Consider the following 23,757-nt stretch of genomic DNA (forward strand, 5'->3'; position numbering starts at 1 on the left):
GACCGATTTTAAATAGCTTAAATTTGTTCTGGGGGGGGGAGGGCGACCTGCCTTGGGCTGAAAAAAAAACAGCTGAGAAGATCTGGCTGGAGTAAAAAAAAAAAAAAGCTCAGCTTTGTGTTGAACCTCTTCTCCGTTCACAGCGAAAAACAAAAGGCTGTGAATTTCAAAGAGATTCTAACGACTGAGCTTCTCCCTGCCCCTTTCTGCCTAAAAGGGGAGATATCTATAGATCTTTTAGATATACAGACCAGAACTCTGAGGGGAGCTCCGTTGAGCCCCCGACGATGACAGACTCCTCCCCCGGAAGTCCGGTGGCACAGTGGTTAAATGCAGCACTGCAGGCTACTTCAGCTGACTGCAGTTCTGCAGTTCGGCTGTTCAAATCTCACCGGCTCAGGGTTGACTCAGCCTTCCATCCTTCCGAGGTGGGTAAAATGAGGACCCGGATTGTTGTTGGGGGCAATATGCTGACTCTGTAAACCGCTTAGAGAGGGCTGAAAGCCCTATGAAGCGGTATATAAGTCTAATTGCTATTGCTAATCTAATCGGTAAAACCCAAAATCAAGGTTCATTCTTTCATTCACAACACAGAAGTTCAGTGTGGAAACAAAAGTACTTATATTCTTTTCTTTAATCAAAATAGTCAATTTTCAGTCAACTTCATTAACTTTTGCAGCCATTCGTCCATGGTAGGAGTCAAAGTGTCCCTTCATTTTTGTGCATACAATAGTCTTGCTGTTGTCAACATATATAGTAATAAAGTTCCAATTTTTTTTCTTCAGGTCCTTTTCCATTAGGTCCCCAAAAAGTTCACTTCCTCTCTAACTGGGATGTATACCACTATAAAATATCATTTTACCAGAATGCAACCTGCTACACCTCTGTTCACCTTTTTGGAGAACAAACTTTCATTCCCTGCTTATCTTTGTAAGAAGGCACCTTACTTCCCAAGTATTTTTATTTTATTTATTTTCCAAGAAAGCTGACATAAACAGCATTTGCCAGCTTTTGCTGTTTTAATCAGGATGCCACAGTTTCACAACACAAGTTTCTTTAGAATTATGGGCAACACTGCAACTCAGATAGTGTAGGGTAGACCTTGTGATTCAATGTCGCAACATCCTATAATTTCATGCACTCACCCCATTTCCTGGGAAAGCTGCTAGTTGATGATGTCCATTTGGGAACCATTGGTTAAAATGACGCTGGAAGCTCATGTGTTGATTTGTAGCATGTAATTCTCTCTCTGGAGCTCTCTCTTTGGGATTCTCTCTCTGAGTCTCTCTGATTCTGTCTTTCTGTCTCTCTGTCTCTCTTTCTCTCTTTCTCTCTCTGTCTCTCTCTATGCCTCTCTCTCTGTGTCTCTGTGTCTCTGTGTCTCTCTCTGTCTGTCTGTCTCTGTGTTTCTGTCTCTCTGTTTGTCTCTGTCTCTCTCTCTGTCTCTCTCTCTCTCCCTCTCTCCCTCTAACACATGAAGGTCAAGTAGGCGAAAGCCTTGGGGGCCTCAAGGGAACTGCCAGCAGGCATTTCCAGGCTTCATGTTGGGGACTCAAGTCCTGGCATATGTTAAATAAATTAACATACTTTTTGGTATTTTAATGATCTCATCATACCTTCTAATGATATGCAGAGACCGCTTTTAAACATTCATCTTCAGTAAGGACTTTATCTTTTGAGTAGGCTCCCCGTGTGGAAAGCAACTTTTTTCTGTCTTTCTCTTTGCTCTATCAATAAGTAAAGTGCTAAGCTATCCTTAATGTTGACAATAGTGCAATGCTTTTCATTCTTGCCAGTATATGACCACCTGTGTAGACCTTTCGGCTCATTTAGCATAAACATCAGCAGGAGGGGAAAACTCTTTCCTAGACAAGAATCATTAGGATGTTCCTCAGTAATGCTTTCCTGTGGTTCAAATAATGACAGTTGCCTCCCTATTGACCAAATATTTACATTTTAATGCTACCACAGAGTGTCTGTGACCCTCTGGAGGTGCGTTAGATGCTGCTTCAGATTTCTTGGATATCTCAAGGTAGTTTGCATGATGAGCCCACAGAATTGAAAGAGAGAAAAATCCATAGAATAGAAAGAGTTAAAATTCATTTCTGTTATATGAAGAGCCGAGGTGGCTCAGTGGTTCGGGTGCAGTACTGCAGGCCACTTCAGCTAACTGTTATCTGCAGTTCAGCGGTTCTAATCTCACCGGCTCAAGGTTGACTCAGCCTTCCATCCTTCCGAGGTGGGTGAAATGAGGACCCAGACTGTGGGGGCGATATGCTGACTCTGTAAACCGCTTAGAGAGGGCTGAAAGCCCTATGAAGCAGTATATAAGCCTAACTGCTATTGCTATTGCTATTATATGAATTTTTCTTTCTTTCCTCAAATTTGCTCTTCTTGAGACTTCTAGCGGCATTTAGTCCTCCAATCTTTCAGACTGGGTTAGATCAAACGCAGAAGAGGGAACAAGAAAGAGAGAGAGAGAGAAATGAAGAAAGGAAGGAAGAGAGGGAGGGAGGGATGGAAGGAAAAGGAGAGGGGAGGAGAGGAAGGAAGGAAGGAAGGAAGGAAGGAAGGAAGGAAGGAAGGAAGGAAGGAAGGAAGGAAAGCTCCATTAAGTTCCATGAAGTTTTGCTTGTATAGTACAGGGTATTTTAGATACCTTACTGTTAGCTAAATGATAAACCAACAAAGAAGGTGGGGATAACAGTCCACAAAAATGATGAAGGAAAACGCTAAAGGGCTATAAAAATGAGCTTAGATAAATAGAAGACAGACACAGATTGCCATATCTCCCTCTATCTCTTTATTTTGATCCTGTTGTGTTTTACTTCAGGGAAGAAAGATTCTTTCAAGGCTGCTTGTGCATATTGGCTTGTATAAATCAATAAAACGGCACAAAGCCGCATCAGAGCAGCCTTTTTTCACAGGGAAAAAATAAGAATATAAAACCCTCAGTAGCAGTTTAAAAATCCAGATACTGTTAATTAAACATTGTAAGAAAACAGAAGAACAGTTTATAATGCTCTTTAACTGGAGGGAGAGCCAAACGTTCATTCTTTGGATAGGAGTTTCACAATGAGGGCAACACTCTGGTTCCTAATCTTGCAAAGCCCGAGCCTTGAACATAAACATTTCATAGTTTCATATTCTCACTGAAAGCCTCCAAACTAAAATGAATGTACTTCTTTGAAAGAACAATAACAAAGCAATTTGAGTTTGAGAGGTTTTGAGAAGAATGAAAAAGTTCATGAAGATTTTGTTCTGAATAAAAAGTACTACAGTAACTTTCATCCAGTTGCAAACTTTTTTCCCTGCCAAATATGGAAGTAAGTTCAGAAATGCATAAAAGTGACATTTATTTCCCTATTGTTGGAAAAAATCAGTGTGACTGTATAGAAGAGCAAAATTAAAAGCTATGCTGTACATTAAAGAGAGAGTAAGAGAAAAAAAACATTTGATTCAGACATGAGGCAATTTTTTTCATGTGTACATTTTGTGTGGTTTAAATTTAAGACTATTACACTTTTCATGTCCTCAGATAAAATAGGAAAACATTCTAAAGCAGGGCTGTCAAATTCCTGACCCGCGGGCCAGATGTGTCACGCACTGGCCACGCCCACCCCTGCTTTAGTGAAGGAGAAAAATGTTCCGATACGTTGCATGATGACGTGACAATGTAAGCTAAAGGAAGTAGGATATGAATGTGACCAATGTCTGTGGGGATTCTCAATAATTCAGGTGATGGTTGCCCCAAAGGTGCTTTTTCAAAAAGACAACTGGACTTTGTTTTTCCTTCAAGATATTTCGCTTCTCATCCAAGGAGCTTCTTTAGTCAGAACTGAAGAAGCTTCTTGGATGAGAAGCAAAGTGTCTTCAAGGAAAAACAAAGTTGGAAAAGCACCTTTGGGAGTGTAAACCATATTGATCTAGCCTTTGCTCTTTATTTAATCTAGCTTTCTCTTCTTGCCTTTCCAGGTACTATGCCATCTGCTGCCAGCCATTGGTTTACAGGAATAAGATGACTCCACTACGCATTGCCCTATTGCTGAGTGGCTGCTGGGTAATCCCAATGTTTATTTCTTTTCTTCCTATAATGCAAGGCTGGAATAGCATTGGCATCATGGACTTGGTGAGTAGATCTCAGTTGCCTGATGTGAAACCTATTCCAGGTCAAAATCAGAATACTTTTATTTTGCCTACAGTCCTGCTTAGCCTTGAATGATTGTATACCATTATTATTGATTTATGAATCAAAGTAAATATGCATGTCCCAGGATCCAATCTGAGTCAGTAACCAGGACCAGAGGTTTACTTTTCCAAGCTTTTGGATTCATGCTCAGGGAAACTCTCTAGTAGTGTGTTTGTGTGTGTGTGTGTGTGCGTCCGTGCGTGCGTGTGTGTGTGTGTGCTTTGAGCTGTTCTGTGTGTGATATTTATATGGTGCCTTTTGTGTTTGGCTTTTTATTGATTTAAATATAAATTACATATATTATAAATGTAATTTACATTTTGGAGGTATAAATGCTGCTCTAGATTCTCAGTATTATCTACAGTGGTGCAGTGGTTAGAATGCAGTATTACAGGCTAATTCTGCTCACACTGCCAGGAGTTCGTTTCCCTGAATCCTGACTGGCTCAAGGTTGACTCAGCCTTCCATCCTTCCGGGGTGGGTAAAATTGTTGGGGGCAAATGCTGACTTGAAAATCGCTTAGATAGGGTTGTGAAGCACTATGCTTTTGCTATATATTTCCCATTCTAGGCCTTTCACATTCAGCCTCCCCGCCCCCCTTGGAGAAACTCTTGAAATCATGTTTAGGTCCTATAAAAATGACAACCAATATTATAATTTCACAATGCAATTCACTTCAAACCTACACAACTCTCTCTACCACAATGTAAAGCAGCAGGAGGGCAGCTGAGTCATGGTGTGTAAAAATTCCCATCACTGTGTGCACTAGACTTGTGCACAAAGCAAACTTTATTTTTCTATAATGTTTTCTCATAGTGACCTCTTATGTAATTGGATTCCATAAAATATCACTTATGAAAAACTGTTATGGGTACTCAATATTATCTACAATTTAAAATTCTATAGCAATAAATGAAGAAGAAAATTGCAAAACAAAACTATAAGAAGCATTTTTGAAACAAGACAAATAATGTTAGCACTAATTTATAGCTCTATAGATGATTTTAGTTTAGTTAAAGTATATCCCACTAAGATTTGAGCTAAACTAACCTATGAGCTAAACTAATCTCTGGGGGGAAGAGAGAGCCTTCAAAAAATTTTAAGGACAACTCCATTTAATCCTTGTTTTGTACCTGTTTAAATTAAAACTAGCACTGCTCTGGGGTAGAACAGGTGATGAATCTCTTGTGGTATTCGGACTTTTCTGAATAATTGTTGGTTCTTCTTGAACTTTTGATTTTTGTAATATTTTTATTATACTGTGTAAACTATCCAGAGTCATAACAGATTAGGACAGCCTATACATTTCGTAAAGAACATAAACATAATTAATGGTTCAGTGCTCATTCAATCCAAATATTTCAAAAGGTTTCCAGATAACTTACACCATCATCTTTGGGTAGTTACGTTTTTCTTCATATCATGGAGCTGAGTAAACGTATCCACAAAAACATATGTTACTTGAATTTTTCTAATAGCTTTAAACAAAAGGCACATTCTTCAACTTGCTGTTCTCTGCTATTTGTGGCTCACTGTAATTTGGATGATTACTATAAAATTTATTCATTAGTTATCAAATGATTTAAATGACAATGGAAAGTTTTCTTCCTGAATCCAAGAAATGAAAATGTCTGTAAAGTGAAAGTACATTTAGTTCATACCAGTACTCTGTGTTTATTCATTTTGAAATGTTTGATGAACAATAAAAAAGTTAAAACAAGGCTGGAACATTAAAGACCTCAGAGACCGTTTACTACCTTTAAATCTGTTGTTATAAGCCCTGGTATTCTTTCTGGCCACAAAAGTTATAGAGCAGTATCCTATAATTCTGAGGTCAAAAGCACTCTAAAATAATAGTTAAACTTTAAAATAATTGCTTTCTACAGCATTAGGTGGAACAATAGGAAAGCCTGGTGAATATGTTCAGGTTGTATTCATTTTGTACTTAATTCTAAGTACAATTCTGGGGGAGATCTCAATTATATAAGAAATATAGATCTCTAGTTGAACAGAGGTAGATTTGAGTATGTTTTCTGCAAGAGATTTTCCTTAAATAGGGGTGTCAAAATCGATTTCATTGAGGGCCACATCAGAGTTGTGTTTCACGTTGGAGGTGGGTGTGCCCATGATGAGTATGGGCAGCTCAACGTCACTTATATTGGGAGGCACCTGTGGTGGCCCGAGTGCTCCGCTACCAAAAATGGGGTTCTGAGCTCCATTTTTGGGTGTGATGGCCTCCTGCAATCCTCTCCCAGAAAAAAACAAAGCTCAAGAGGATCATGTGTGGCCCTTCTGAGTTCTGTTTTCAGCTGCAACAGGCTCCTAGAACCCTCTGCCAGAGAAAGTGGATCTCAGGAGGACTACGTGCAGCCCTCCTGAGCTCTGTTTTAGTCTGCGACGGCCTCCTGCAGAGAAAATGGAGATTGGGAGGGTCGGGTGCAGCCCTCCCAAGCTCTGTTTTTTTTCTGGCAGATGCACCATGGGCCTTTGCTGCTTCCAAGGTGGCCCCATGAGCTAGATCTAAACACCCCATGGAACGGATCCCAGCCCATGGATCTTGAGTTTGACACCCCTGTCTTTAAAGAACAATCCTTTCTGTTTAAGGATAGACAACTTGTCCACCTTATCTACCTTTCTGTATTGATACTATGCCCTCGGGGGGGGGGGGGATGCCTGGATCTTTGTTTTTGTACATGATAACTGGAGTAACATTATTGTATGCATAATGATGGAAAGATTTGGTACTACCTACTTTGGAGGAATGGTTAATGAAGCTGATAGAATTTTCTGAGGTGGCTAAATTTATTTCTTTGATAAAAGAAAATACAAAGGAAAATTTATATTTATTTATTTGTTAAATTTCTAGGCCGCCCAATCCTGGAGGACTCCTGGCGGCTTACAAAGAAAGAAAAAAGAAAAGCAAAATAAAAGAATAATTTAAAAATTCCCAACACGCATACATTTCTAATCGGGGCTGGACCTTTACAATAAGGTCAACAGCCCCAGGCCTGCCGGAACAGCCAGGTTTTAACAGCTTTTCTAAAGGCCATGAGAGTGGGTAAGGTCTGGACCTCTGGGGGTAGCTGGTTCCACAGGGTCAGAGCAGCCACAGAGAAGGCTCTCCTCCGGGGGCCCGCCAGCCGACATTGTCCAGCTGACGGCATCCGAAGGAGGCCCACCCTGTGGGATCTTATTGGCCGTTGGGTGGTATGTGGCAGTAGGTGGTCTCACAGATACGCTGGTCCATGTAGGGCCAACACCTTGAATTGCGTCCAGAGACCAATTGGCAGCCAGTGCAGCTCGCGGAGGACAGGTGTAATATGGGTGTATCTTGGTACACCCAAAATTGCTTGCGCGGCTGCATTCTGGACTAGCTGTAGTCTCCAAACGCTTTTCAAGGGTAGCCCCATGTAGAGCGCATTGCAATAATCCAGTCTTGAGGTGATAAGGGTGTGAGTGACCGTTTGAAGTGCCCCCCCGGTCCAAGTAGGGCCGCAATTGGTGTACCAGGTGAACCTGGGCAAAGCCCCTCCTGGTCACAGCCAACAGATGGTGTTCCAGTGTCAGCTGTGAATCCAGGAGGACCCCCAGATTGCGGGCCCTCTCTGAGGGGTGTAAGTCTTCACCCCCCAGGATCAAGGACAGTCTGAACTGTCCTTCGGGGGTAACATCCATAGCCACTCGGTCTTATCGGGATTGAGCACCAATTTGTTCATCCCCATCCAGATCCTGACAGCTTCCAGGCATCGGCACATCATGTCTGCCACTACACTGAGCTGGCATGGGACAGATAGATACAATTGCATATCATCTGCATATTGATGGTACTTTATCCCGTGCCGTCGTGTGATCTCACCCAGCGGTTTCATGTAGATGTTAAATAGGAGGGGGGACAGGACCAAACCCTGCGGCACCCCACACTTGAGGGGCCTAGGGGTCGACCTCTGTCCCCCAACCAACACCAACTGCGACCTATCAGAGAGGTAAGAGGAGAACCACCATAAAATGGTGCCTCCCACTCCCACCTCCTCCAGACATCGCAGAAGGATACCATGGTCGATGATATCGAAAGCTGGTGAGAGGTCAAGAAGCACCAGGATAGAGGAATGCCCTCTATCCCTGGCCCACCAGAGATCATCGATCAGTGCGACCAAAGCAGTTTCTGTGCTATACCCAGGCCTGAAACCAGACTGAAAGGAATCCAGATAATAATAAATATAAACAAATAAATAAATAAATAAATAAATAAATAAATATAAATAAATATATTTATTATAATAAATATAATAAATATATTTATTGCTCCCATATGGACCTTTTGCATAAAACAGAAAATTGATAATTAGAGAGTACAGATTTTAGAAAAAAGACAGTAAAAAAAGATCAGAAGCTATTTTTTTGTATATATTTTCTTTCCTTGCTATTTTTTATATTACTTTCTTGCACTTTTAGCTTTCTCTTTAATTTCTTTCTGACTTCATATTAGCTGTATTAGTATTTTTTTCCTTTTAAAATTTTTTAATCAACTATTTTATATTTAATAATACATTTTTAATGTATCAATGAGCAAGACGAAAGTAAAACCTAATGGTCTGGTACAAGGCTTTCCAAGCAGCCCAAATCTTTAGATAGTCTCTGCCAGTCTTCTCAGATTGTTGGAGTTACTGACCACATGGAAGCATATGGAGGAAGGATTTGTGGTTCTACTTAACTTTTTGTCATATAGCCTAGAAAGATTTTTTTGAGAGGGAGGAATCGTCAAAAACCATAAAATTTTGGGCAGTTCTCTTTCAGCTGTGTGTTCTGTTTCTTTAGTTCTATAACTACTCAGATTCATAGAGCCGAGGTGGCGCAGTGGTTAGAGTGTAGTACTGCAGGCCACTTCAGCTGACTGTTATCTGCAGTTCAGCGGTTCTAATCTCACCGGCTCAAGGTTGACTCAGCCTTCCATCCTTCCGAGGTGGGTGAAATGAGGACCCAGACTGTGGGGGCGATATGCTGACTCTGTAAACCGCTTGGAGAGGGCTGAAAGCCCTATGAAGCAGTATATAAGTCTAACTGCTACTGCTATTGCTATTGCTAGATTCAAGAAACCCTCCAAAACTGGCCTGAAAACAGCCAAAAAAAAAAAAATCCCAGCCAAAAACAGACCAAAAAATGGGCAGCGGCAGGGCCAGCCGGTGGTAGGATTAACTCCAACTGGCTGAATCCTACCTCCGCCTTTGAGGAGAGTGGCCAGGAAGTGGCGCTGGGTGTGATGAGTGATGTCACCCACCCAGTCACATGACCAACCAGCCACACATATCCAGCCAGAGAACTGGTCGTTAAGTTATTTAAGTCCCACTACTGCTTACATATATTCTAGATATCCCTTCTCCTCTATTAGGCATACAGGATGATTGACTACATGTACAGCATTAGACTGCTTCCCGGAACACTTCAGTAGATCCATTGTTCAGATAAAACTTTTGCTTCATTAATCCCCCCCCCCTCTTCTCTATTGACTTATGATGTTATTGCCTGACATTGACAATATTCCAACTCTCCTGTGTCTTATTTTCTAGAGGAAGGATTCTAATCCATGACAAACTCTAATGTCTACAACATATGAGAGGCAATTTTAACTCTTTTCATGAAATATGGGTCTTATACATTTTTTTGTTTAATTCATAGAGTTAATAGTAACCATGCAAATTATATAGCTTTTGAGTTTTTTTTTAAATCACCCTACTTGTCTCAGGAAACCATGAGTAGATGGAAAAAAGTTCTCCCACTCAGCCTCTCCAAATGTATTGAAATCTCAACTCCTTCCAGCATACAGTAACTGAATGAAATAAACTGATATTTGATATCAATTCTACTGTGATTGTTTATCACTTGTGCAATGTGTAGAATAGTCTTTTCCAGCATGCTACCCTCTAAGTATTTTGAAACCATAGTTTCCAGATCTGGATATTACATTATCAATCAGTGGCATTCATTGCAATAAAATAGTGTTTTCCTTAAAAGCTTAGTTCAGTTTTCTTTCTCTTCCCATCCCTTCCTCTCATCAAAACTGATATATGCTGGACAATAGAACAGATTTTTACAACCTCAAAAAATACCATGCAGATTTGCTCAAAATCTGGCACCAAAAAATGTTAATGAATTGTTATTAATTGCACTTTATTTGTTCCCCATTTTGATATTTCAGTATTATATTTTCTTTCAATAGTTGTAGAAAATAGAAAAAAAACATTCAAGAGAGTTATCTACAGTAGAAAAATAGGACAAATATGAATAGGACAAATCATAAGTATGAAAGAAAAAAATGGATTAATTGTGAGACAAAAATTGTATTAGAGGTTGATGAAGAAAGATCTGTGATGCTAAAATCATTTGTACGCAATGAGTAAATGAAGCTAAGAAAGAATATTTTATTTCCAGGGATATTTCCTTAAGCCTCTAATATTTCTGTGCTTTTGTTTGTTTGTTTACCTCTTCAGGTAGAGAAAAGGCAGTTCAACAATGAATCCAACTCAACTTACTGCATATTCATGGTGAACAAACCGTATGCCATCACCTGTTCAGTCGTAGCATTCTACATTCCATTTCTACTAATGGTTCTAGCCTATTACCGAATATACATTACAGCAAAGGAGCATGCTCACCAGATACGAATCTTACAGCGTGCAGGAGCACCAACTGATGGGCGATCCCAACACCCAGATCAGCATAGCACACACCGTATGAAGACTGAGACTAAAGCTGCAAAGACCCTCTGTATCATCATGGGGTGTTTTTGCTTGTGCTGGGCACCTTTCTTTATTACAAACATTATAGACCCTTTCATACATTATGCAGTTCCTGATCAGATATGGACCGCTTTCTTGTGGCTGGGATACATCAATTCAGGACTGAATCCTTTCCTTTATGCATTCTTGAACAAGTCTTTCAGACGTGCCTTCCTCATCATCTTGTGTTGTGGTGATGAACGATATCGAAGACCTTCCATCTTGGAACAAACGGTACCTTGTTCTACCACTACTATCAATGGGTCAACTCATGTACTGAGGTGAGTTCGAGACTACCTACTTTGATGAAAGCTTAAAGAATAATTTACTTCTTTTTTAAATACATGTTTGAGAAAATGTTTTTTCTAATTATGTTTTAGTCTATGAATTCATAAAGGAAAGCTAAGATTTTTACTTTTCAGAGAAATACTGATATATGTAATTTGTAATTTTGTAAATGATTGTATATACATTTTCAGATGAAAGAACAGAAGTTTTGTGAAACATTTACAAGAGAGTAAAATTTCATGTCCTTTAAAAGAAAAAAAAACTTTGCTATCCTAAAATTTAAATTTTCAGAGAGACGATTAAGGATGCAATATTTCATTTTTGTATGAGACAGGTTAAGGTAAAAGTACAGAGGTGATGCGCTTGTGTGAATAAAATTATATTGTGTTAAATAAGACAGTGAAAAGCATGGGTCAAAAGATATATCTTAAACAGGTGCTGAAAGTTTAAAAGTGTCGGTGTCATCCATAACGAAACAAGGAATGAATGCCAATGGGCTACTTATATACAGGTACAAAACTCACATTCCTGGGCCTTTTCATAGCAAACGCTTGGCAGTTTCAATACCTTCAAGATATCTCCTCCAGATCTCAGCTAAAAGGCAGATAAAACATTTCCTAAATTTCAATAAGCTTCTCATCTCTGCATTATCTAATCTCTGTGTAATGGAATGCATTTTGAAAAACAGATAGATATTTGGTCATAATGACAATTATTTTGAAGTTTCCTAAGGCAGCATCAGGTTGTTAATTTTTCTTGCTGATAGTGCTGTAGGATGGAGAGTTTTGCTATTAAAATAAAAACAATATTAATAGGTAAATAACGACACATTCTTGCTGCTGCAACTTTCATTCCTTAGTCTTTGAAGAATTGTTTATTTATTTTTTTAAAAACCCTGATAATTCAAGCAGTTTAAGAGATGAAAATCAAATCACAAATCTCATCTGCTGAAAATAAAAATTCTTCAATAACAAAAATTCTTTTAACATTATTCTGTAAAAAAAGAAAAAAAGATAAAAAACAGCCTGGTTTTTTTTTACCTCACCTCTCCCTTCCCTAAGAGAAGGGGCAATCTGACAGCATCTTAAAAAATTTCACCTTTGCTGCTTTGCCTGTTATATGAAGTGGGATTTGCAAAACTGTCAAGGCAACCTTTCCTTTAGAGGATCTGGTGGGCAGTGATGTTCTTCTTCCTTCCTTCTCCCAGTTTGCAGGCAGGCATCCTGTAGAGTGCTGTCTGAAAACTTGTACAACATTCTGCATTTCCAGCTGAGAATGGTTCTTTTTGCATCAGAATTGAGCTGGAACTTAATCCATTCAGCTGCTGAACAGAGGCAGTAGCATGGAATGGCAGGTATCCTGGTTTGGGAGTAGCATAAAACCCTTGTGGGAACATTTTGGAGATAGATAGATAGATAGATAGATAGATAGATAGATAGATAGATAGATAGATAGATAGATAGATAGATAGATAGATAGATAGGCAGGCTCAAATGATATGTCTAGGAAATGTGAAAAATTGTAGGTCAGACTAGTAGTTCAATTACATAAGGAACAGGTGTTGAATAACCCTGAACCTTATTTATTTATTTGAATTATTTACACCCCACATTTAACCACCTGATAAAGTTGCTTTCAAACATCAAAATACAATTGCTCTTAAAAGGGGTATATGGTTTTAAAGGAAACCATATTTAAAAACATAGCAAAATGTTATTATCTCTCAAAGGTTTGAAAATAATAGCCTTGATTGAAAGCTAAAAGAAGGGGGGAAAGTCAATGCTACATTAAAATCTTTAAGTAAGTAATATTTGTATTTTAGTGCAAATCTCTCAGTTTTGTTTCTGCACAGTTTTTTATTTTTCTGACTATAATGGTATTTTGTTTCCACATTGATTAACAAATTCAGCAAACACCACATTGTATTTCTGTCCTGTACACTTGCAAAAACATTTCTATTATGTAATGTATTATTTGTGATGTGCTTTTAACCACTGCTACATTTCATGAGTAGTTTTGGAACTGCAAACCACATCATCAAATTTCCAAAAATGTCAATTTCTGTGCACATGGAAAGATGTAGGAAATTGATTTACAAACCAAATTGTACTGATTTCTTGCCCTGCATAACTCATGGAAGCACCTATAAAGCAGAGTCTCAGAAAAACTCAACCAATGGATAAATTCATATGGCAGCAGACTGTTTGTGGGGCCTTTAGTCCCCACATATTTTTCTCTATATATATGAAGTTATTTATACTGCCTACAATTATATACAATCAAACAATTAATATTGGTCATAGTGGAGCTTACTGGCAGTTTTTCTTACTGGCAGATATGGTTGGAAATTGTTTCATCTTTAGAAAATTAACTTCAAGAGTTTCATGCTTTAAGGTAAAAGCAGGGCCTTCTTAAAAATGTGGAAATATGTGATATGTGTTGTGATATGTGTTACCTAGCCCAGGGATAGGCGTCTATTTGGAATCTTGATAATATTTTTGCAGCTTGCATGGGATGAACAACATGAAGAAAGACAAATAATGTCTACTGTATTCAAACGAGAGGGGTATGTTCTGTACTTTCTATTACCTTTTGTTTCTTGCCCAAGGAGGGTATTTTTATTTATTTTTATCCCACCTTTATTATTTATACAAATTACTGAAAGTGGCAGACATATCTAATATTCCTTCATCTTCCTATTTTCCTCACAAAATCCTGTGAGATGGGTTGGTGGGGGAGAGAGGGAAGGGAGGGAGTGGGAGAGGGATAGAGGGCGAGGGAGAGAGAGGGGGTGAGAGCAAGAGAGAGGGAGAGAGAGGGAGAGAGAGGGACAGAGGGACTGAACCAAAGTCACCAACTTTTATAGCTGAAGTAGGACTGGAACTTATCATCTCTTGCTCTTTAGCTGGGGCTTTAACCACCAGACCAAACTGGGTCTTTTTGTGTGTGGGGGGAATGGGGTATTTTTTAAATGCCCCAAGACATTTTGAAAAGGCAGCCATATAAATAATCTAAATAATAATCATAATATTATTTCAATGGGTTTTTTATTTTTAAATATTATAAATATATTTTAGAGCTTACTAAACAGCTTTTTTTTGCCTCTGAATAATGGTAAAGTGTTATACATGAAGGGAAAATTGCTCATCCTTGAAAAAAAAGCTTTTTTTCATTCTGAGTCACATAATTCTTATTTAACTTATGGAACCATATAGATATATCCTAGTCATCATTTGTCTGAGATTGCTGTTGTTTTTGGTAAAGATCATATGGACCTATGACCTTTAATTTTTACTTAGTTGCTATGATGGATAATGCATAAATGTTTGAAGGAACCAGGTAGTTTATTTTTCTTTTGTTGCTTCATGTTAAATAAATGTTAATGCCTCAATGTTTTCCAGACTCTATTTAAGAATGAAAATTTGCTCCATCATCATGCCGAATCACTTCTATCCATCCTCTCCCAGCTGGAGACCCTTAATGATCGATCGAATATGACTGCATAGAAATACGTGCTGTGCACACGCTTCATCAAGCCTCAATTAGGTTTTGTTTCCTCAGCTTCCTAAACTGATGAAGAAGCTATTTTGTTAGCTTCCTGTGTGACAAAAACTTTACCTGAGAATTAAGGATGGAGACTCATCCTGATTTTGATTGGCGGTTCATTGTGCTTGCTTTAGAGGTGGGCTTACATTGTGTAAGCTGCTTTTTTTTAAAAAAGAAAAAAGATTATCATTGAACTCACCCAACTGATAGTATTAGGAGGTACACAAGAGAGTCTTCCTCCTACCCCAAGAGGCTTACTTTATATCTCTACTAGCCGATAACCTGGCTTTGTCCAGGTATTTATTTATAGGGGGAAAATGACTGGACCAAAGGTAATTTCTAATGTTGGATTTTCTCCCTTGCCAGAGGGAGCTTCCTTGTGGAGTACAGTGAAGCCGTTACCATGGTAACTCCACTGCAATGTACAGTAGAAGCCAGTATGGCTTGGAAGCACTGAAACAGCCACAACTTTGCCAAAATTATGTCTTCTGTAAGTTAGCCCATTTGAAATAGAGGTAGTCCTTGTCTTACAACAATTCATTTAGTAACCATTCAAAGTTACAACAGCATTGAAAAAAGTGACGTATGACAATTTTTCATAGTTACAACCACTGCAGCACCCCCAAGGTCACATGATCAAAATTCGTATACTTAGCAAGTGACTCATATTTATGATGGTTGCAGTGTCTTGTGGGTATTTGCCACCTTCTGATAAACAAATTCAGCAAGGAAGCCAGATTAATTTAACAACTGTGTTACTAATTTAACAACTCCAGTGATTCACTTAACAATGGTGCCAAGAAAGATCATAAAATGAGGCAATACTTACTTAAGAAATGTCTCACTTAGGAACAGAAAGTTGGGCTCAATTGTGGTCACAAGTTGAGGACTACCTGTATGTTGATTCAAAAAACGTTGCCGTAATATTTTATGTTTTGCCCAATTGAAGATTATAAAGAAACAAACAGACACGAGAGTTTTATTATATATAGATTCAGCATAATTTAATGGTTAAGGTGTTGGATTAGGAGTCAGGAGACAGTTCAAATCTACTCACAACATGGCTGACTTTGAGCCAGTCGCTCTCTATCAGCCCAAAGTACCTCACATGTTTGTTATTTTTTAAAAAATGGGAAGAACAAATGCTATGCATGTTGCCTTATAAATACAGCACAAATTCCATCTTTGCAATTTATTTTCCCTGTGGGTGAAAACGTGTTACATTAAAATAATATTTCCTGACATTCCTGAACTTATGGCTTATCAGAAAAAAAGAATAGTGAGTTTTTTTGTGTAATTACAGCATACATCAGCAAATTGAGGGTGACTTTGAGGATAGCCTCTATTTTGATGTTATATAAGATATGGTCAGTCAAGCATTGAAGGATATTTTTCATTTACCTTTTTTTGTAACTCTTGTCCTAAAGTTTATGTTCTGTATATATTTTCTAATTCTCTACATTTATATCTATATGTGGGTATGCATGTAGTCATACATTTATCCATCCTGCTGCAGTTATAGATTTTATTTTTTTTGTATGCATCCCCCCCATCCCATTCAATATATTTGATTGTGTTGCTAGAAATAATGGATCCAAGTATGGGAAAGCAAAAGATTTTGAAATGGATTCACAAAGAAACTAAATTTATTTCTAAATAAAAGTGTCAAATCAATGCAATAGAATGCAGATGGATGTAGTACAGTAGTGGAAAATAATTTACATACAACTACCCCCCCATCAAAAAAAAACTTTTATAAGAAAAAAAAAGAACTGAGCAAATCAAGGGTAAATCAAGGGTAATGTAAAATTTACATTGATTCTGAACATCAGTTAAAAAGATTACTGAACACTGCTTTGTATATTACTTTGAAATTGATTCAGTAAAAACTGCAGATTTGTAAGCACATGTTCCAAGGATGTCAATAAAAAAATGCATTTCTGTCAGAAATTAGACAATATGTAAAAAATTATAATTCCAGAGGAAACTATCTCTTTTTCCCCAGTGATACCCTTGTGGTGTTGTCAGAAGTAAGGTTATGGATCTTTTAGAAGCCAGAACCACATATTATGTTTCCTACCTTGCGTGGGAGTAATATTTTAGAAATATAAGTACACATTTAATGATAAACCTTTAGTTTCTGTCCCAGATGTCTTTTTCACTACAAAAGGCGTTAAGTGACAACAGCTGGGGTATGTATGCCAATATATAAAACTCTCCACAATATTAAAATGTGGCCATTTCAAGATTTCTCCGAGACATGGTACAATAACTAAAAATATGCCGCAGAAAAAAAATTGATTGAAGTTTTCTCAAGATAGATTACAATTAATATTCTGAATTTAGAATCAATATGTCACACTGGCCAAATAGGTAGCTTCAATCCAAACAATAAAAATCATGTCATTTCTGAAATCAGAGAAATATTTTAAAATTCAGAGAAATCTTTTTAAACCTGATGGATATTTTTTTGGGGGGGAGGCCAATTCAAAGCGAAGAGGAGCTTTGAATTAAGACGGAAGTTATATCCCCCTAGTTTTTTTTAAAAAAAAACTTTTTATCATAACTTGTGTGATGCTAAGGAAATGATCAAAGTAATCTCAGTCCTTGATAAATTGCTGCATATGATTTAAATAATTAAAGGACAATATTAGCCATTTGAACTGAGTCCAGAAGTAAAACAATAATTGGTGCAAACAACTATTTGAAGAGAAATAAGCCTTTTTTCCTCAATGAAAATGGAGAAATATTTTAATTAATTTTATTTTTAAATTTTATTTATTTTTTATTTCTTAATCTTAATCAGCATATTGCCACCCATCTCACTACTTAAATTTGAAATTAAGAGTCATGGTTTTTTTTCCCCCTTTTCAGGCAACGATGGTAATGTAATGTGCTCCATTAGTGATCAGCACAAGCAACTTGAATTCTCTTCCAAGAAAAGCTTTCAAAAAGTTTTGAAATTCAAGTTTTGAAATAAATTACTTTATACATTGTTTATTCTAGATCAGTGGTGGGTTCCGGATCCTGTTGCAACCAGTATGGTGCAACGGGGCTCGGCATCCACCACATGAATGCGTGCAGCATGCATGCGTCCTTACCTCCTGTGACGCCTCTGTGAGCCTCCATGACGCTCCAGCTCATTGGCGGAGCATTGCACAGCCGCTGTACATGCCATGTGCATGCACGGAAGCCCCAAAGACCTCAAATACAGGTAAGGAAGACAGGAGGGTGGGTGGGTGGGCCCTCTGGAGCAGTGTACTGGAATGGTACCCGGTGCTGCTGGCAGGCACTGGTACACCCATACTGGGGTGTACTGCCTGCAACCCACCACTGTTCTAGATGTAAACATTATTAGGCCTATTGTCTGCAGCTGAAAGCATTGTGAAATCATAGATGTAATAGTATCCATAACAACTTCCGTTCATATCCATCAACCTACCTTCCTTCCTCCCTCCCTCCCTCTCTCCCTCCCTTTCTTCTTTCCTTCCTATAGAAACCAAAGCCTTGTACACCCTAATATTTATTTTTAGGATAGCTGTTATGCCTCACAACAGTCCCGCTAGACTATTAAAAAAAAAAAAACATCCTGGGAGACTAATTTGCATTCTGGTCAATGTACATTTTATAACAGATTGTGCCTATTGTGTTAATCATTTTAATAACAGATAACAAATAAATCTCCCCTAAGAGCTATTTGTAAATGGACTACTCTACTCTAGTCATTCCTGATCTGTCCCCAGTCATTATCAATATTTGAGACAATACTAGTTAGCTAGCACTAGCAAACTAACATTAGCTGCACATTTTCCCACAGTTGTGCTAACAGAAGGTAGGCAGATTTTCACCAATTACATTTTTGAGTTTATATGGGAATACAGAATTGGTTATACACCCCCATTATGTTATAAGTTTGCTTTTAAAGCTGAAAAAAATAGCTATTTTTGTAGAATCAAAGAAACTATCTATTTAATCTTATTTGCAAGCATTATGTATTTAGTAGCTACCATATAAGTAATGCGTTGTTAAACCAAAAGCAGCACTGTGTCAAACAGCAGGCTTAAATGCACTCTAGCCAAAGTAGAATTGAAATGGGAGCCTTGACATTTGGATTTATTTCTGCTTACACATATTAATGATAGGTTTAGGTTTCGATTCCTTCCAGCATTAAAACAGCAAGTTTATTTAATGAAGCATGAATTTGATGAAGCAGGAGAGCTTTTATTCCAGTCAGGCGCAGATATATAAAATTGAAAATGAGGCACCATCAGATATAAACTGAAAGGATTCACAGATTCTTTTATGGTATACTGAACTGAATTTTGTAGAATTTTTGGATTTGGGGCAATTATGCCATTCTAAGAGTTGCATGTAACAAGTGTAATCTATTTTTGGTCCACATTTTTATTGAATTATAAATGATAACAAGTATAATCTAGGAGAATTCAACATTCAAATAATTATATCAAACTACAATATGGCTATGCAAGGTCTCCTCAAAGTTGTAGAAAACTCTCTAAGTTCAAGATCAGAATTTGGGGTTTTATAGAAGCCTGCCTGAAAAGGAAGCTAATTTTTCATGCAATTGAATTTATTTTATTTACTTTTATCCCACCTTCATTATTTTTATAAATAAGTCAAGGCAGAAAACAAACATAATACTCCTCCTTCCTCCTATTTTCCCCACAACAACAACCTGTGAGATCAGTTGGGCTGAGATAAAGTGGCTGGTCTAGAGCAGTGGTGGGTTCCTACTGGTTTGGACTGGTTCAGCTGAACTGGTAGTGGTTTGGCAGCCTGGGTCACTGAAACCAATAATGACCCAGGCCTGCCATGCCCCAGAACCGGTTGTCCCCCAAAAATCTTGTTTTTGCTTCTGCGCATGCACAGATCAATTTTAATTGCACCGTGCATGCACGTGTAGCATGTGTGTGTGTGGCACAGGCATGAGCAAACCAGCAGTATCAACTGCCAGAATACACCCCTAGTCTAGAGTCACCCAACTGCCTTTCATGCTAAGACTAGAACTCAGTTTGCTAGTTTTTAGCCTGATGTCTCAATAAATAAAAAATTTAAAAAAATGATCTGTGGTTCAAATTAAAATAGCCATATCTCCCCAACCTTAAATTCTCAGCAGAGCAAGAATTTTCTCCTACTTGTACAAAATTGTTGGTCTTGGGCTGCCTTTGACAAAAAGTATTGCAAAACTTTCCTGCTAATAGAGAAGCCAACAAAGGTCCGTGCTTGCAAAGGGATAGTTAAAGACCATGGTTCCTTGGGATAGTCTCCCAGGGCCAACATACATATAGGTAGATTGGATTGTTGCAACTCTTTCTACACTCAAAACCAGTGATCACTGGCGCTACCTGTTCTTGTTCCCTCTCTGCTTTCCAAAATCAAATTAAAATAGAATTAAAAATGAAGTCCCACTGATCAAGAAATATGGATGCAGAAGACATTGATGAAACATGCCAAAACAGTTCTCTGAGATTTGATGAAAAAGACTGTTAGATGTTTCATGACATCACTTCCCTGCCCACATAAGTATTAATGAAGTACATTGTGAAGATATTGTTTTAAAAGTAACCTGCAAAAGTTCAGCTGAATAGAATTAGTGACTTGTAAACTGAAAGACTGTCTTCGGAGATTTGTATTCTTGTCAGAATTATTGCATCTCTGATGGGTGGAATAGAAAATACTTTACTGAGAAAAGAAAATGATAGAGGTGGTACACCAGTTATTATTGAACTACAGCTCCAGGCAGCCTAGTCAATGTGCCCAATGGAGCATGGGATGAATTTATGTTCAGATGTTGTATTTTAGGAGCCTTTAAGATGCTATTTTGTGAACTGTTTGCTTTGCATATTTTGTACCGTATGAGTGCTACATTTATCAGTAAGGTGCAGTTCTTATTAGTGCTATACTATTGTGTGTGTAAGAGAGAAAGCTGGCTCTCTGCTTCAGAAATCTGAAAATAGCCAGTTCTTATTACAAATTTGTAATTAAGAGGAAACATGCAACTATGCAGCTAAAGCCTTTCCTGCTGCATGTTTCCTCTTACTTACAAATTTGTAAAGAACACCCACCTCCTATGTTTGATCATTAACTTAACCAATTAGATTTTTCTTGCTGTTTGTTTCAAGACACTTTAAATTTCAGCATTGAGTTATACATTTGGAGGGCTGTAAGAGAAAGACAGTAGAGACAGTGCAATGAGATCTGCTGTGGTTTTGCCTGCTTATATTTAAGTTGCCCCTGTGGTTTTTGTACATAAGGATACTCTTAGGACTCTTCATAAGATGTCAACAGAGGGCTTCAAGATGATGTAAATTTCATTTCCACTGCAGTATCTAGCAATATTTGAAAGCATTTTGTCATTTTGATCTTTCAGGGCAGGAGTGTAGGGTTCAAAGTAATCTCCCTTAAAATATGGGAAGTGATACCTTCTGTATCCCACACCTGTGGGAGCAAAGGGGCTAACGCATCCGGTAATCCATCGAACACGACAGCTCATACAACTGCCCCTTGAAGTCCAAGTCAATAGTGAAGTCCAGATCTCGATTGTTCTTGGCGTTGGGCTTCATATCAATGGTGCCAAATATCTCCTCTCCTGTCTTCACAGTTAGATAGTCTTCCATGTAAAAGACTGTCTGTTTCCAGTGGGTGTAGGGAGATTCAGGACTCGTAGAGAATCCCGTTCGCTTGTGGCATCGGGTAAACTCTATGTTGAAATAGGTGACCAAGGCATGGATGTAGTCATTGCGCTTCACTTGGAGACAGAAGGGGGATGTGAATGTGAGGTCCTCCACCTTCACTGTATAGATGTCTACCTCCTTGATGAGACAGGCATTAGTGACCAACTACTTTGGGTCAACAACAGATAGTTGTTGGTAATACAGATAGTCCTTGACTTAAAACAGTTTGCTTAGTGACCGTTCAAAGTTAGAGTGGACGTATGGCCACTTTTCACAGTTAAAACCTATGCAGCATCCACATGACTACATGATCAAAATTCAGTTGCTTGGCAACTGGTTTATATTTATGACCTTTGCTGAGTCCCAAGGACATGTAATCCTCTTTTGCTAACTTCTGACAAGCTGAGTCAATGGGGAAGCCAAATTCACTTAACAATTGGTTTGCTAACTTACCAACTACAGTGATTTACTTAACAACAGGGGCAAAAAAGATCATAAAGCGGGGCAAAACCTACTTAACAAATGTCTCACTTAACAACAGAAAATTTTGTCTCAATTGTGGTTGTAAGTCAAGGACTACCTGTTGTTTACCTTTTCCTGTTTCTATTATCTTGTGTGGGGGGCTATTTCTTGTATTATAAGTAAATGCAACTCAGGTAAGGACAGTCTTGGGAGTCAAGGGTGGCCTTGATAAATTGAAATAATGGGATTAAAATAATGGACTAACAAGATAAATTTCAACATGGAAAAATGCAAAATCCTTTATTTGGGTGGTAAAAATCAAATACATAAGTTTGGGATGGGAGCGATCATACTGGGCAGCATTGTAAGGAAAAAGAGAACTAGGTGTTTTAATGAATCAAACTTCCATGAAATCCAACTGGTTTTTTGCATTGTTGCTATTTTCCACTTCCAGGAGGCTTTCATAGGTTGACTAAGAAAGGGAGATTGTAGGACAGCACTTGTAAAGGGCAACAGATTGGAGGAAATAATCACAAATTACATTTGCATTTGGATGGATTTTCTTTTGACAAATTGGTGGATTAATTTAAGTATTCATAGACTTTAGATAATTTAAACAGACTTTCAGCAAATGGTCTAATCTAGCCAATACAAAGTCTTGCTCCCTATGGGAGACAAAGCACTAGTTATAACACGTGATTAAATGATGCTCCCTATATAATGCAAGAGCAGACAGTAGTTAGGGAGGAACATAAAACCCATTCAGTGTCAATCTGGTGTCTCCATTGTTTTTGAAATGATCTTTAAAAAGCTATGTGAGTCACAGCTGTAATTTTCTTGACTGCCATGATTTTAAGTTCCTTTGTATTAGCTTTGTCTCCTGCATAATAAGCTGAAAGTCACTTGGCCTTCAAAATATATTTTTGGATAGTATTGAATATACTGCATCAGGTTTGCGAATAATTCCTTCCTGCTTCCCCCCTCGACTACCATTCCCATATTACGCCAGTAAAGTCTTTTCACCAAAGTACTTCTAATTTGGCAAAATGTTTAGATATGTCATAACAGGCATAGTCTCTTTAGATAAGAAAGCTATTGTTGAAACCATCTGAACATTATTCCTAAGAATAAAACTTTAGTTTAACTGGATGTATATACAATTAGTAGTAAAAGCAGAATGAAGCTTGCTGTTTTATGTAGGACTAATATATGGGCAGATATTCCTGTGAATAGTGTAGATTAATCAATCTCACTCTCCCACCCATATTTGTGATAGGCTACAACAAAAACCAGTTGCAAAAAATGGTTCCCTGCCCATTGATGACTAACAATCAATATTTATAATGTAGCTGTTTGTCATTGTGAATCCTAAATCTGGACAGGAACTGATGAAAGATGTATCAGGGTGTATTGTATTTTAGGACTGTGCAATTTGCTGGGATTTTGTTTTGATGATGATGAAGTACTTTAAATATATATGTGACTGTGAACCTAGCACCTGTTTATAACTCATTAAGCAGCAATATGTATTTTCAAGTTCACACAGCTGCAATGCAAGTAGCCCTTCAGCAGCTGCATAATTATAAGAAAAGGAAATGTTTCCTTAATGTGTTGAGGACAACAGTTGTGTTGATTTTCCCATTCATTCCAAAGCATCTCTTCCCAATCAGATCCAAAGTGTTGCATAGCCTTAGGGTGTGCACTATTTTATTTCGCTCTTCCAGCATCATGATCAAAAGCCTAAGAAACATAACTTGACCCCAAAATAAGAGAGTAATAATATACAGGCAAGCAATTATATCTG

General features: G+C 38.0%; 1 protein-coding gene across 8 annotated transcripts in view; it reads left to right on the top strand.

The window, feature by feature from the left end:
- HTR4 (5-hydroxytryptamine receptor 4) overlaps nucleotides 1-23,757 on the top strand; it is a 235,814-nt gene that overhangs the window by 131,165 nt on the left and 80,892 nt on the right. For 7 of the 8 annotated variants that reach the window (XM_087709651.1, XM_087709650.1, XM_087709655.1 and 4 more), the window contains 2 exons: nucleotides 3,976-4,129; nucleotides 10,675-11,243. In XM_087709651.1, coding sequence (XP_087565777.1) covers nucleotides 3,976-4,129; nucleotides 10,675-11,243 — 723 coding nt within the window. The remainder of the gene's footprint in view (nucleotides 1-3,975; nucleotides 4,130-10,674; nucleotides 11,244-23,757) is intronic. The other variant, XM_087709653.1, reaches the window with a different exon arrangement.

This window comes from Thamnophis sirtalis, unplaced genomic scaffold (genome assembly GCF_051295495.1).
Source record: "Thamnophis sirtalis isolate CommonGarterSnake01/CBP01778 unplaced genomic scaffold, rThaSir2_p1.2 scaffold_3, whole genome shotgun sequence".
Classification (NCBI taxonomy): Eukaryota; Metazoa; Chordata; class Lepidosauria; order Squamata; family Natricidae; genus Thamnophis; species Thamnophis sirtalis.